Source organism: Dendrobates tinctorius, unplaced genomic scaffold, assembly GCF_039654945.1.
Source record: "Dendrobates tinctorius isolate UK_male_01 unplaced genomic scaffold, ASM3965494v1 ptg000126l, whole genome shotgun sequence".
In the NCBI taxonomy this organism is placed as follows: domain Eukaryota; kingdom Metazoa; phylum Chordata; class Amphibia; order Anura; family Dendrobatidae; genus Dendrobates; species Dendrobates tinctorius.
Genome location: NW_027361794.1, coordinates 26,380,927 through 26,396,114, shown reverse-complemented (window position 1 = coordinate 26,396,114; position 15,188 = coordinate 26,380,927). Strand labels below are relative to the sequence as shown.

The following is a 15,188-nucleotide window of genomic DNA, read 5'->3' as shown; positions in this document are numbered from 1 at the left end:
GTTTGGGTGAAGTCACAAATAAAGGGGCGTGAGGAGCACAGCCCGATCAGGAGGAATGATTCCCACTTGAAATGGCTGAACTGCAATCAGCAAGTCCCAGAATCTCACCTTGTGGATCTGGGAGAATCCCACAGAACCCCGCAAATAACGACTGACAGATTCTGGCTGCATATAACAGGAATGACTGGAATCTGGATGACAGTTATAGAGTTACCACCCGAAATATGCCAGAGCAATAAGGAAGGAAAGGCACAAGCTCAGCAATTCATGAAGCCGGTGCGGGAGGAAAAGGAGATCCTGGGTCCAGGATGATCCATACAGGAAAAGGGGAAGAAAATGCCCTACAAGACCCCAAAGGGCTAACAGTAGTCTATCCCCAAGACTCCCCCCCCCCCGACCGTCCACAGCTCCCCCTGTGCTAAACAAGCCCTGCATTCCCCCATGGAAGGGCCCAACGCGTTTCTTCCAAGCTGAGTCATCAGGGGACTTCTGCTTGTGATAGGAGGTGAGGTGCCATAGTGCTGAGCTAGAGAGGAATGGATCCCTCCACTCCTTGTCTGAAGCTGTGAGGAACGGCAGGACAAAAAGGGTTAACTTTACATAGATGAGGAGAAATTAATTACCACTTCCCATTAGGAATTCCCACAGGTGTTAACACTGAACATATGGTGTGCATGCCATTATGTCTCCAATCACTAGGACGTCTTACAGACGCGTGTTACCCCAGAGAAAGGCAGGGGGAGAACATACCATGGTACTTCTGGTGGTTGAAACGCACGCCAGTGTGCTATAAAGGCGCGTGAGCCGCAAGGAAAAAATCCACCACACTCAAATGAAGGCGGGCTACTAATTGTGTCCAATGAGGTAGAGGCGTGCGCTCCACAACCTAGTGTTTCCGGTACGTGGAACACACGCCAAAATAACTTCCGGTTTCTTGAACCGCATAGAAGTAGAATATGAAACCAAGTTGGCTTGATGGCGCACGGTCCACAGCCTTGTATCTCCGGCAAGTGGAACGCACGCCAATGCCACATCCGGCAAGTGGAACGCGCGCCAATGCCACATCCGGCAAGTGGAACGCACGCCAACGCCACATCCGGCAAGTGGAACGCGCGCCAACGCCACATCCGGCTTTGATGGCACCTTCCCTTTAAACTGCCAGGGTTTTGTTGCAGACGCTCCTGTGCCGTTCCTGCGGTGTACATCTATGTTATGGGGCCCAAAAAGTTTCACTTGTTAAAATATAATGTGTCTTCTGCTTTTTTTATGTTTTTATTTTTACAAGAATTGTTGGAGCCAATTTTCTGTAGAAACATTTTAATATCGGCTTTTTCTGGAGTTTTTCTTGTAATATAGGAAAGCCTAAGGCCAGAAATAAACCCCATAAATCACTGTACATGGAGACTTTGGGATCAGATCATTTCTGTCCGTTGTGATTGTGGAACCTAAAAATCTTTTCTAAAAGCCTCAAACTTCTGTGTGTGACTCAGAGCTGAGATCTAACGTGAGAGAAGATTCCAGTATGGGGAAGACGGGAAACCTTCATATAGACGGCCGGTGGGGATGGAGTCAGTGACCGACTCTGGCCAAATCTGTTTCTAGAGCCGCAGTAGAAGATGAAGATGTTGTCCTCATCATGAAGGAGTTATTTCTCATGTCGCGTGTAATGAATATCTCCTGCAGTATTGCTAATGCCGATTCCAGTGTCGGTAATGAGACGAGAATTAGCGTTATGGAAGATGAGTCTATGAGGAACGTGTTCAACTGCCGACTCCGAGGAGGAAACTGCTTGTTGTCTGTGGCCTAAATATATAGGTTTTATTAGTAGATGTCAGGGAAGAAAACTAAACCCTGTAAGATAATAAATCTCCTCATATGTTTCCCTTATTATCTCCAGTAATTGTATTATTACACAGGATTCTTATGGTGTTACATCGGATCATCTTCTTCTCATTCAGGTCTCTACAATATCGGATCCTCTCAGTGAAGATCTTCTACAAAAGAGAATTTTCCTGATTTACCCACCAAGGATGGATATGGACAGAGACAAGATGGCGGAGAGGATACTACACCTCACCCTAGAGATCCTCTTCCGTCTCACTGGAGAGGTGAGAGATTCTGATGACGTCACATTACATCATTCTTATCTATGGGAATAACAGATGGACAGAACTGGAGAGGTGAGGACTCTGGAAATGTCTGGAGTGAGATTTATTAATGTGTCTCTCCATAACCAGGATTACACAGTGGTGAAGAAGACCTCTAGTGATCGCTGTCAGGACCCTGTGTCTGAGGGATGTGAAAGACCCCTGAGCCCAATCACGGGGCCTCCACCTCTCCCCCTGATCCATGTGGACATCAATGACCAGAAGATCCTAGAACTCACCTACAAGATGATGGAGCTGCTGACTGGAGAGGTGACACTGCTGGGAATGCAGGGACATTATACAGTAACACTATGAAGGGATCGGGGGATGACGGTATCATTGTATGTGTCAGGTTCCTATAAGGTGTCAGGATGTCGCTGTCTATTTCTCCATGGAGGAGTGGGAGTATTTAGCAGGACACAGAGATCTGTACAAGGACGTCATAATGGAGGTTCCCCAGCCCCTCACATCTCCAGGTAATAGACAGGACTAAATACACACGGCCTATAATTATCTGTATGTAGAGAATGAATTCAGTCCCTGTATGTGTTTCCTCCAGATCTATCTAGTAAGAGGACAACACCAGAGAGATGTCCCCATCCTCTTCTTCCACAGGACTGTAACCAAGAAGATCCCAGTGCTCCTCAGGATCATCAGGTAGATGGAGAGAAGGTGTCAGGAGATCTCCCCTATGATGTGTAGACGGCTGTGAAGGTCTTATGCTCAGTCTTGTTTTATCCACCAGTATTATATGTTTTATACTTGTGTGATGAGAACGGTGGAGATGGCAGGATTAGAGCTGATCATAGATGGGACTTCTCCATCTGTCGGTGACTTTTACAATATTTGTTTCAGGGTGAAGATCTGACCCATATTAATACTACAGAGACATATGTGAGGGGTGATGAATGGTGAGTAGTAACCACTGAATCCAGAGAAGTCACAGATTCCTCTCAGTCACTGGCTTTGGCTGCTTCATCGGTGGTGTAGTCCGGCCGTATTACCATGATCACCATTTTGCCTCTAGACCACAACATTCTCCTCCACCCAAAACTGTTCAAATGACTTTGGGCATTGAAAGCCCTTTTCTATAGAACTTACAACCAATTACATTGTTTTTGATCCTAAGGAATTCAGATTACTGCACAATCTCTCCTGAAATGGGGAGCAAAACTATCTCTAATCTTCTGCTCAGGATTCATAGTAGCTCCAATGAGCCACCATAAATGAATGCAACTCTGGTTTACTGTTGTGTAATCTGTATTTGTAGTTTTCAGTTAATGAGATTCTCATGCTCTGGGCGGGGCTTTATGTGGTGCTCTGATTACATTTTTTTTTATTATTTATATAGCACCATTGATTCCATGGTGCTGTACATGAGAGGGGGTTACATACAAATTGCAGATGTCACAGTAAACAAGCTAACAATCACAGATTGATAGAGGGGAGAGAGCACCCTGCCCTTTAGGGCTTACATGCTACAGGATGGTGGGTAAGGAGACAGTAGGTTGGTGGGTCGTAGCAGTTCCGGTGTTGGTTGAGGTGATATCCCCGGTAGTGGTGAGAGAGAAGGAGGTAGCGGGGTCATTGCAGGCTGTAGGCTTTCTTGAAGAGGTGGGTTTTCAGGTTCCGTCTGAAGGATCCAAATGTGGTTGATATTTGGACTTGTTGGGGCAAAGAATTCTAGAGAATTGGGGCAGTTCGGGAGAAGTCTTGGAGGCAGTTGGGTGAGGAGCGAATAATTGTGGAGGTGAGGAGGTCTTGGGAGGACCAGAGATTACGTGAGGGAAGGTATCGGGAGATTAGTTCAGAGGCATATGGGGGAGACAGGTTATAGATGGCCTTGTAGGTCAGTATTAGTAATTTGAACTGGATACGCTGAGGGAGTGGGAGCCAGTGAAGAGATTTGCAGAGGGGAGAAGTGGAGGAGTAGCGAGGAGAGAGATTAATTAGTCGGGCAGCAGAGTTAAGGATGGACTGGAGAGGTGCGAGGGTGTTAGCAGGGAGACCACAGAAAAGAATTCTGCCGTAGTCGAGGCGGGAGATGAGGTCATGCACAAGTATTTTAGTAGGTTGAGGAAAGGACGGGTTCTTGAAATATTTTTGAGCTGGAGGCAAGAGGAGGTAGAAAGAGCTTGGATGTGAGGTTTGAAGCACAGGGCAGAGTCAAAGGTTACTCCGAGGCAGCAGACTTCTGTTACTGGGGAAAGCGTGATGTCATTAATCGTGATAGGTCAGGTAAGGAAGATCTGTGAGATGGAGGAAAGAAGACTTCAGATTTGTCCACATTGAGCTTGAGGAAGCGAGAGGAGATGGAGGAGGATATGGCTGATAGACACTCCGGGATTCTGTACAGCAGAGAGGTGACATCTGGGCCAAAATGTTGTACCCAAAATGTACCCACTCAGAGAGGTAGATCTGAGTGTCATCGGCATAAAGGTGGTACTGGAATCTGTGGGACTTTGAGTTGCCCCAGGCCAAGTGTATAGATTAAGAAGAGTAGGGGTCCTAGAACAGAGGCTTGGGGGACTCCAACAGAGAGAGAGGGTGGGATGAGGAAGGTAGTGTGGGAGTGGGAGACGCTGAATGTGCGGTTGGAAAGGTATGAGGAGATCCAGGATAGGGCGATGTCTTTGATGCCAAAGGAGGAGAGGATATGTAGTAGGAGGCAGTGGTCAACTGTGTCGAATGCAGAAGACAGGTCTAGAAGCAGGAGTAGAGAGTATTGTCCATTTAATTTTGCTGTAATTAGGTTGTTAGTAATTTTGGTCAGGGCTGTCTCAGTGGAGTGATGGGGGCATAAATAAAGATTGTAGATTGTCAAAGAGCAAGTTAGATGATAGATGGGAAGAAAGTTCAGCGTGGACGTGCTGCTCCTGGAGTTTGGAAGCAAATGGGAGCAGTGATATTGGACGATAGCTGGACATTGCGGTTGGGTCGAGGGTTGGCTTTTAAAGGATAGGCGTGATTGTGGCATGTTTGAAAGCAGAAGGGAAGGTACCAGACGTTAGTGATAGGTTGAAGAGGTGGGTTAGGGATGAGATAAGTGTGGTGTTGAAGTTGGGGAGGGGATGGGATGTGGTCGAGTGCACAGGTTGTGAGGTGCGATTTGGAGAAGAGACAATTAAGCTCCCCTTCAGCGATGTTGGAGAGGGAGGTTATGGGGTTTGGGCAGTGGTCTGGTATACAAAGGGGTTGTGTTGGTTGAATGATGAAGACTTGGCTTGTTTGGTAGATCTTATTTTTGAAGTGTGTGCCAAATTCCTCGGCAGAGATAAGGGAGGTTGGAGGGGACAGTGGTGTGACCTTTGACCGCACACGGCTATCACATGTGCTGGGGGGCTTATCTTAGTTATCCCACTGCTGTCAACAATGTGATTAAAGCAGCAAGCTTGTCTTGCCCCAACAATTTACCGCAGGGGTTTATTGTAGATATCCCACTGCTGCCACAATATGTCACGAACTGCCGAGATTTATGTATATCCCACTTTCCAGTTCCACTTTGGAGCTCGCAGGCGCCCCCCCTTACCTTCAGGTCAGTCAGAGAACTGCACCTAGGAAGTCGCCGGACGGGCTACTTGTTGTGCAATGGCTATTAGGTCCACTTGCAGTGAGGGAATTATAAATGCTTTGGCCGCAGCTACACAATCTGCCTATAAAACCCGCTCAGTCACTACCAGCTCTACCCACCTAGCCAAAACACACCGCTGCCACCAACTTCTGATTCTCTATATTAATATTTAAAATTAATACAGGGGTTCCGAAGCCAACCCAAATAGTAGCGTAATTAGCTTATAGGCACGTGAATTCGTCACAGAACAAGGAGACGGAACTAATAAATTTTATATTTACTCCAAAAAGTAGGCACTGTTTACAGAGATATAAAAAGATCTTACAATGGGAGACAATTAAAATATGTACATGCCTATAATATTGTGGCTATTGTTGGGCTTATAAAAAAAATTACATCCAGCAAAATGTCACCGGCGATGGCGGCGCCTGCACAGTAGCATCTATATCAACTATATATATATATATATCAGCACAATTTTGGAAACAAATTTTTTTCCTTAGGAAGTTATAAGGGTTAAAAGCTAAACAGCGATTTCTCATTTTTACAACAAAATTTACAAAACCATTTTTTTTAGGGACCACCTCACCTTTGAAGTGAGTTTGGGGGGGTCAGTATGACAGGAAATACCCAAAAGTGACACCATTGTAAAAACTGCACCCCTAAAGGTACTCAAAATCACATTCAAGAAGTTTCTTAACCCTTCAGGTGCTTCACAGGAATGATTGGAATGTGTAAGGAAAAAATAAACATTTACTTTTCTTTCACAAAAATTTTCATGTAGACCTAATTTTTTTTTTACTTTTGCAAGGGTAACAGGAGAAAATGGATGATACGTTTTGTTTTGAAATTTCTCCTGAGCATGCTGATACCCCATATTTGGGGGAAATCTACTGTGTGTGCGCACGGCAGAGCTCAGAAGGGAAAGCGCACCATTTGACTTTTTGAATGTAAAATTTGCTGGAATAATTAGCGGTTGCCATGTCGCGTTTGGAGAGTCTGAATTCAGCTTACTGGGAGGGATCAGCAAAGGTGCATGAGTGGTCACAGACGTTCGGTGGTCAAGGCTGGTGCGGCGGCAGCGCTCTGTGCTGGGGCGGCAGTGCTCTGTGCTGCGAGGGGCCTTCGCCACCATTTTGTCAAAGCCGGAGTCCCCACAGCTCCATTGCTGCGATGCGCCGCAGCATTTGTAAGTATATTCCGACTCTAAAAAATTTTTGGGAAAAAGTGCGTCTTATAGTCCGAAAAATATGGTACATTTTTACCGCTAAAATGTTGTTTTAAGCCCAGATTTTACATTGGAAAATAGGTAGATAAGTATATGGTCAACATAGGTAAAACTATGGGTGTACATAGATGTGTTGTGAACTCTCTTAATCTTACTTTTGAGGCAGGGCTCCCTCTGGTGGATACTGCTGGTAGTGGAGCTGGTCAATTTGATGTTAATCCAACAGCTGCAGAGGATGATTGGAGAAGTGGGGGTAGAGACTGGGAGTACATAAGCGAGCAGACTTCTCTCAGTGGCTGCCGGGGATACTCCTGTCTGTGCATAGTGAGGATATCTGTCTCCTGCCTGATCCTGCATTTTCCAGCTAAGTGTCATTTGCTAAATCCTTTGCATCTGATTTTGCCTTGCTGTCAGGAGTCAGCTGGCTCCCCCTGGGGCTTCTGGCTCCTGCCCTGTATTTTTGTATCTTGTGTTTGTTTGCTCAGTCACCTGCTGTATTAGCCTGTTGCTAGCCTCCATTTCACACCTGAGTGCTGATTTAGTGGGGGCGAGGTTGTGCTAACCTCAGTATTTTTGTGCTTCAGTCATGTTGGAATTTGTAGGGTTTTTGCGTGATTGCAGACAGTGCCTTTTCTGTCCTATCCTATCTAGTCAGTGTGGGCCCCATCATTTGATCAGTCTATTTTCTGTCTGTGTCTCATCTTGTCTCCCCGACAATATATGTTTGGGGGCTGTCTATTCCTTTGGGGATCTGCTCTGGGGCAGTTTAGATTTCACCTTTCTGTCTTTAGGCTTAGTTAGTCCTCCGGCTGTGACGAGGCGTCTAGGGCATCGTAGGAACGCTCCACGGCTACTGCTAGTTGTGTTGTTAAGATCAGGGGTCTGCAATCCGCTGAGTGACCAACCTTTCTGGTGTTCTGGTGGCATAGCCTTTTGCGCTTTCCTCCTCGGTGACCCATTCATAACATAGATAATTTCGAGGAAGGGTGTCATTTCCAATTCCCAGAGGGGTGTCATTTCCAAAATGGGGTCACTTCAGGGGGGATTCTGCTGTTGTTGCCCTTTGGAGAGCCTCTAAGTGCCAGAACACCAGAATTTCCCCTGAAGTGATCCTTTTTGGAAATGACACCCCTCTGGGAATTCATCTATGGATATAGTGACCATTTTCACTACATGGATGATTTCCAGAAACTCTTAGAAGAAGTTTCAGAGCAAAAATTGCAAAAATGTCATTGTAGTGCCCAATATATTGTGCCCAATTTGTGTCTCTGGAGACCTACCCCCGGAAAATGTTAAAAGGAACCTGTCACCCCTCTCAGGCGTTTTTAAGTAAAAGAGCCACCTCCTGTATTTTGTCAAGCAGTGCATGGAAGTCCATAAATTAGTTCCATAAGAATTGATATATCAGCGGTCACTTGTTTGACCTTTTAGATGTGCAGCAGCTGACTACTAATCATACATGCCTGATCTCTCCTGCAATAGGTGAGTGGATTTCTTTTATATTTATTATTAACCCAGATAAGACCCTATTTGTGCTTTTTTGTTCCTATAGTGTACTATATTGAAAGCTGTCATGGAGGCATAAGGCTGGCAATGATGGGCATTGTGGGTAATAGCAAGTATCATGCCTCATTCGTCTCTTGGAACATACACAACATCTTCTCTGGGTGTTCTTTCTTGTTTCAGTTACTGAGATGAGTGCAATAAAATGTCGCTCAGTGAGTCTTCTGACATCAGATTCTAAAGGATTGGCAGGGACAACATTTTCAAAAACAAGATTTTCAGTGATCTTTTCCTGGTAATCAAAACCATTTTTCCAGATGTCCCCAGATAAGTAGGGCATCCTGGTGGGTTTAGTTGGCTGTCTTTCCCCTCATAAATGTGAAATGCTGATGTGTATCCGGTTGAACTCTCGCACATTTTATAGAGCTTTATTCCGAACCTTGCCCTCTTAGAAGGAATAAATTGCTTGAGGTGCAGTCTTCCTTTGAATTTTACAAGGGACTCATCAATGGAAATGTTTTCTGTTGGGGTGTAGAGCTATAAGAACTTTTCTGTCAAGTATTCGATGATGGGTCTGATTTTGAATAGTCTGTCATGTTCTGGGACATCTCTGGGCAGGCATTGACTATTGACGTTAAAATGCCAAAATCTCATGAGCATTTCATAACGGGTCCTAGGAAGAATGGCAGAAAACATAGGGGTGGCTTGAACAGGGCGGTTGGACAAATAGGACTGAATGATCGTTTTTTAACAAGCCCCATAGCGAATGTAAGTCCTAAAAATGTTTTAATTTCTAGGATATTAGTTGGTACCATAAATTTGACCTAGCATAATAGGATCGTGGATTCTGGCTGATGAATTTGGACGCATATAAATTTGTAGGACAATATGCTCTTGCAAGCTGTCATAAACAAATTAAAAAAATTAATTGGTCCAAAATTTTCCACCTCCACATTTATACCAGGAGTGGCATTAAAATTAGGGATGAATGGAGTAGCCGAATCCGAAGCCTCCCTTCTGAGAAATGCTACATCAAGAGGCAAAGCCCCTTGGACATTGGTGTGCGCCAATTCGCGAGCACTAGGGGCAACGCTAGTACTGGGCATTGTTCCCTGAGTTGGTGACATTTCTCCAGAAGCGCTATTTGTCCTTCTTGTTGTACTGGTCCTTGTGTGTGAGGATGGACCAGAATCACTGCTCATTTCTGAGCTATCACTGTGGCTGCTAATAAAGCCCTCGCCATCCTCATCGCCATCTGACACTGCACTTTCTTCACTGTCAGAACATAAAAGTGCATAAGCCTCCTCTGCACTATAAAACTGACGGGCCATTTTATTCGTTTTTATTTTTTTTCCCGTAAGTAGAAAACTACGACGTGACTGATGTGACCTAATTATTGGGGAGACAATTGAGAAAAGCCTAATTCTTTAGCCTACCTGTTATGAACAGGTCACCGAGGAGGATGGCAGGAATAGGCTAGGCCACCAGAAAACCAGAAAGGTTGGTCACTTAGCGGATTGCAGATCCCTAGTCCTAACAACACAACTAACAGCAGCCGTGGAGCGTACCTATGATACCCTTGATGCCTTGGCACAGCCGGAGAGCTAGCAAAGCCTAAAGCAAGAAAGGTGAAATCTAAACTGCCCTGGAGTAGACCCCAAAGGAATAGATAGCCCCCAAACATATATCGTCGGTGAGACAAGATAAAACACAAACGCAGGCAGAAAATAGACTGAGCAAATAATGGGGCCCAAGCTGGCTAGATAGGATACGAAAGGAAAGACACTGTCTGCAATCACGCAAAAAACCCTGAAAAATCCAACATGTCTGATGTACAAAAAAACACTGAGGTCTCACGACCTCGCCCCCACTATATCAGCTTTCTGATATGAACTGGAAGCAAAGCAAAAGAGACTAATATAACAGGGGATTGAACAAACTGACACAAGCTGTAACATATGGAGCGGTGGTCTCTTACAGCCCCCAGCAGGGAGCAAGCTGAACCCTCACAACAAGCAGAAAGAGACAAAACCAGATCAGATGCAAAGGATTAGCACATGAACAACTTAGCTGAACATTGCAGGATCAGGGCAGGAGACATCAGACCTCAGAATGCACAGGAAAGCAATCATCACCCGGGATTGAAGGAAGTCTGCTGACTTAAATACTCCAATCAGTAACCCCAGATCTCCAATCGTCATCATCATCAGGTGGCAGACCTCTGTCAATCCGGCCAGCTCCACTACCTCCAGTAACCACCAGAGGGAGCCCTGACCCAGAAGTAAGAGAATTCACAATACCTACCCCTAACTTTAGAATAAACCCTAACTTTAGCCCAACAGTAACCCTAACTTTAACCCTAACTATCCTATAAAGAGAGCACGGCACTCAGGAATAGTTTGGTTGTTGGTGCTCAAGTCGGATATCCAACCCATCAATCAAAAATGACAAAAATCTTGGCACTCAATATGTGAAATATTCAGACACTTATTTTGTGCATCCAGACAGAAAGGTTTAAACGTTTTCAGTCTTACACACAGGGCAGCCAGACCACGGACCAGGGCTTCACCAGTGCAATTCAATTCTAGAGGTTGTATAACCACTGCTATCAGTGCTGTCTTCACTCCTTATTTTAGTGACCCTAGAGGTCCTTTTTCTGAAGCCCTACGCTGTACAGCTGCCTGTTCTAATTTTGGACGGCTCAGTCCACATACGCTTTCCAGACGCCAGCCATTTAACATTTCCACTGGCCATCCAGGCTCTCTACTTTGTCCTTCTTTTGGCTACCATTGGAAGGATTTATTTATTTCAGTAAACGAGATTTTTCTGATGAAGGTCCTATGCTGGACTGAAAACGTTTAAACCTTTCTGTCTGGATGCACAAAATAAAAGTGTCTGAATATTTCACATATTGAGTGCCAAGATTTTTGTCATTTTTAACCCTAACTATAGCACTAACCCTAACCTGCCTTAGTTGTTTTTTTACTTTATAGCACAATCGCTGACTGACACAGCTGGTGCCAGCAGCACTTGTAACACTGTTTCTCCTCTAATCTCTCACTGACAGGAGATCTGAGGAGAAACAGTGTTTTTATGATGCAGATTGCCCGGGAAAGTTCGCTGCTACAACAAACTTTCCTAGTGATTTGTCTCGTTGCCTGGTGTGATGCTGACATCATAAGGACCTGAACCAACCAGGTCTCAATGAGGTCGAGGGTCACAGGATACGTTGTGCGCTGGAATCCCCTCGTTATAAGGTACATGGGGGCCTGATGAGCACAAAACCGCCGACCGTAGATAAAAGTCAGTGCTGCACAAAGCCCTGCTAGCGCCGACATTTATGTACTATTGGTGGTCACAAAGCGGTTAAGTTAAAGGCACCATAATTTCTGTCCAGGCCTAATTCATGAGTTTTATTTTTTTTAAAGTACTGTGGAAGCATGGTTGAAAAGCAATATCTGACTTTCATTTGCTTCAAGTTATTTCTGTGACCATTGTGGGTTTATCTGTCAGTAAACGAGGGGTTCCAACAATTTTGACCACGTGTGTAGGAGGAGTGAATATTTTGACTCCACAGCCTCTTTCTGGAAATTAACACGCAGTGGATGTTGGAGAGTGAAAATTACACATTTGCCATTTTCTTACCCAGCACATAGTGCCCAGATTGTGCTCCAGGAGACACACACCAAAAATTAAGTGGGTTCTTCTCACTATAATATTGCTGAATACAGGGATCCTAAATGTTGTTGGCGCACACTGCAAGACTCCGAAGTGAGAGCGGATTTTGCTGGATTGGTTTATAGAAACCTTGTTGCTTTTCAACAGCCTTTGGGCCACTAATAGTGTGGGAACCTCTGTTTTTCCACTGACAGATGATGGACCTGAGTGGGGACTTGTTTTTGTGAGATGAGAATTGGTATTATTTTCGCCTACATAACATTGATTGGTTTCTTTTTATTTGATATTTGGGAGGCAGAATGAACAAACAGTTGAACACCGCACACTACTGGTTCATCCAACAAGGTTTTCTATTAGACTGTGAACTGTCATTGTCTTGGTAAATAATTAAAGTTTTTACATAGCTTGCCATTTTTATGGACAGTTTAAGTAGAAATGTTCAAAAATATAAAACTCAAGGATATTTTATTAATAAGTAATAATTGTTTTTATCTTAGCAGATGACTGTACCAGGAGATCAGAGGGACAGCTGACATATTCAACTTTTAAATCGGATGATCTTGAGATCCTACAAGCTACAACTGAAGTGATTGCTATTACTCCAGATATATCATCATCCATTCACAGCAAAGATCTGTCATCTGATCCTATGAAACAGGTCCCATCTTCTGATTCATTACTGACTACTAAGGAAAATCAAAGTAAAAAAAGAGGCAATAAAAAACAAACTGCTCCTAAAGCAAAGAAGTCATTTTCCTGTTCAGAATGTGCGAAATGTTTTGCACATAAATCACTGCTTGTTACTCACCATAGAACTCACACAGGAGAGAAGCCTTTTTCCTGTTCAGAATGTGGGAAATGTTTTAACCAGAAAGGGAATCTTGATGATCACCAAAGAACCCACACAGGAGAGAAGCCTTTTTCATGTACAGAATGTGGGAAACGTTTTAACCGGAAATCAGATTTGGTTAATCACCATAGAACTCACACAGGGGAGAAGCCTTTTTCCTGCTCAGAATGTGGGAAATGTTTTAACCATAAAGGGAATCTTGTTAAACACCAAAGAATTCACACAGGCGAAAAGCCTTTTTCATGTTCAGAATGTGGGAAATGTTTTGCACGTAAATCACATTTTGTTAGCCACCAGAGAGCTCACACAGGAGAGAAGCCATATTCATGTTCAGAATGTGGGAAATGTTCTAAACGGAAAGCTCTTCTTGTTAGACATCGGAGCAGTCACACAGAGTAGAAGCCTTTTTCATTTTCTTAATGTGGGAAATATTTTACTTGGAAATCAACTGTTAATAAATATCAGAGACGTCACATAGGGGAGAAGCCTTTTTTATGTTCATAGCAGGGTGTTATGAATGAGTCACCGTAGGAGGCAAAAACAGAAATACTAGCTAAGTCCAGAAAACCAGAGAAGTTGGCAGCTATCGGATTGCAGACCCCTGAACCTATCAACAACAACTAGCAGTAGCTGTGGGGGGTTCCTACGGTGCCCTAGACCCCTCGATCACAGCCGGAGAACTAAATAACCTAAAGACAGAAAGGGAAATCTAAACTGCCCCAGAGCAGACCCCAAAGCAATAGGCAGCCCCCAACATATAATGACGGTGAAGCAAGATGAAAAAACACTCACACAGATAGAAAGATAGGCTGAGCAAATGATGGGGCCCAAGCTAACTAAATAGGACAGGATAGAAAAGCTGCTGTCTGCAATCCACCAAAACCCTATCAAAACAAGAGCCAACAGACTGATAGGGAAAAAAGCCCTGAAGACGCTAGGCTTCAAAAGACTATATCAGTACTCAGGTATTTTCTGAAGACAGAGCAAAAAGGAATTCAGCTCACCCCAGCAGGGAATGGCAGAATTCCAGAAAAACAAGGCAAAACAAAACCAAAACACAAATGCAAAAAGCAGAGCAGAAAACTTAACTTTTGAGGAGCAGGAATCAGACTGGTCTCCTAGAATCCCTCTGAGAAATCACTAGCAAGGCAGAAGGACGTCGGCTGCCTTATATCCAGTCAGCAATTCCAGTCACCATCATCCTGCTCAGGTGCTTGGTAATCAGCCTCACTACCTTCCTTCACAGAAGAGGGAGTTCATCAGACCTCAATGGTGAAGGGGAAAATTAACTCACAACAGCAGGGCTGTTGAGTCGGTAAGCCAAACCTGCGACTCCGACTCCTCAATTTCCCTTACACCGACTCCAACTCCCACATATATTGCTTATATTTAAGTGAAAAATTTATTGTTGTACAATGTGAACAACAGACATTTAATCATTTCTATGATCCAATAATCAAGATATGTAGATAGAACATAATATCTATTTATTGGAATACAACTTTATAACACAAAAAACTAATAAATTGTAAATATGTAATACACTGTATACATGTATACGGTACAGACCAAAGTTTGGACACACCTCCTCATTCAAAGAGTTTTCTTTATTTTCATGACTATGAAAATTGTAGATTCATTCTGAAGGCATCAAAACAATGAATTAACACATGTGGAATTATATAATTAAAGTGTGAAACAACAGAAAATATGTCATATTCTAGATTCTTCAAAGTAGACACTTTTTGCTTTGATTATTGCTTTGCACACTCTTGGCATTCTCTTGATGAGCTTCAAGTGGTAGTCACCAGAAATGGTCTTCCAACAGTCTTGAAGGAGTTCCCAGAGATGCTTAGCACTTGTTGGCCCTTTGGCCTTCACTCTGTGGTCCAGCTCACCCCAAACCATCTCGATTGGGTTCAGGTCTGGTGACTGTGGAGGCCAGGTCATCTGGCGTAGCACCCCATCACTCTCCTTCTTGGTCAAATAGCCCTTACACAGCCTGGAGGTGCGTTTGAGGCCATTGTCCTGTTGAAAAATAAATGATGGTCCAACTAAACACAAACCGGATGGTATAGCATGCCGCTGCAAGATGCTGTGGTAGCCATGCTGGTTCAGTATGCCTTCAATTTTGAATAAATCCCCAACAGTGTCACCAGCAAAGCACCCCCACACCATCACACCTCCTCCATGCTTCACGGTAGGAACCAG

At 44.1% G+C, this 15,188-nt stretch overlaps 1 protein-coding gene and 1 long non-coding RNA gene across 2 annotated transcripts; both read left to right on the top strand.

The window, feature by feature from the left end:
• Positions 1 to 2,241: 2,241 nt before the first annotated feature.
• On the top strand, positions 2,242 to 2,785 carry LOC141047361 (uncharacterized). Its single transcript, XR_012219784.1, has 3 exons — positions 2,242 to 2,417; positions 2,500 to 2,623; positions 2,707 to 2,785. It is a non-coding gene; the product is annotated as an uncharacterized lncRNA (long non-coding RNA).
• A 213-nt stretch (positions 2,786 to 2,998) lies between these two features.
• Positions 2,999 to 13,450, top strand: LOC141047113 (uncharacterized). The gene is made up of 2 exons (XM_073542073.1): positions 2,999 to 3,058; positions 12,625 to 13,450. The coding sequence occupies exons 1-2, from the start codon at positions 3,052 to 3,054 to the stop codon at positions 13,374 to 13,376; spliced, it is 759 nt and encodes a 252-aa protein (XP_073398174.1). The 5' UTR covers positions 2,999 to 3,051; the 3' UTR covers positions 13,377 to 13,450.
• Positions 13,451 to 15,188: the final 1,738 nt, after the last annotated feature.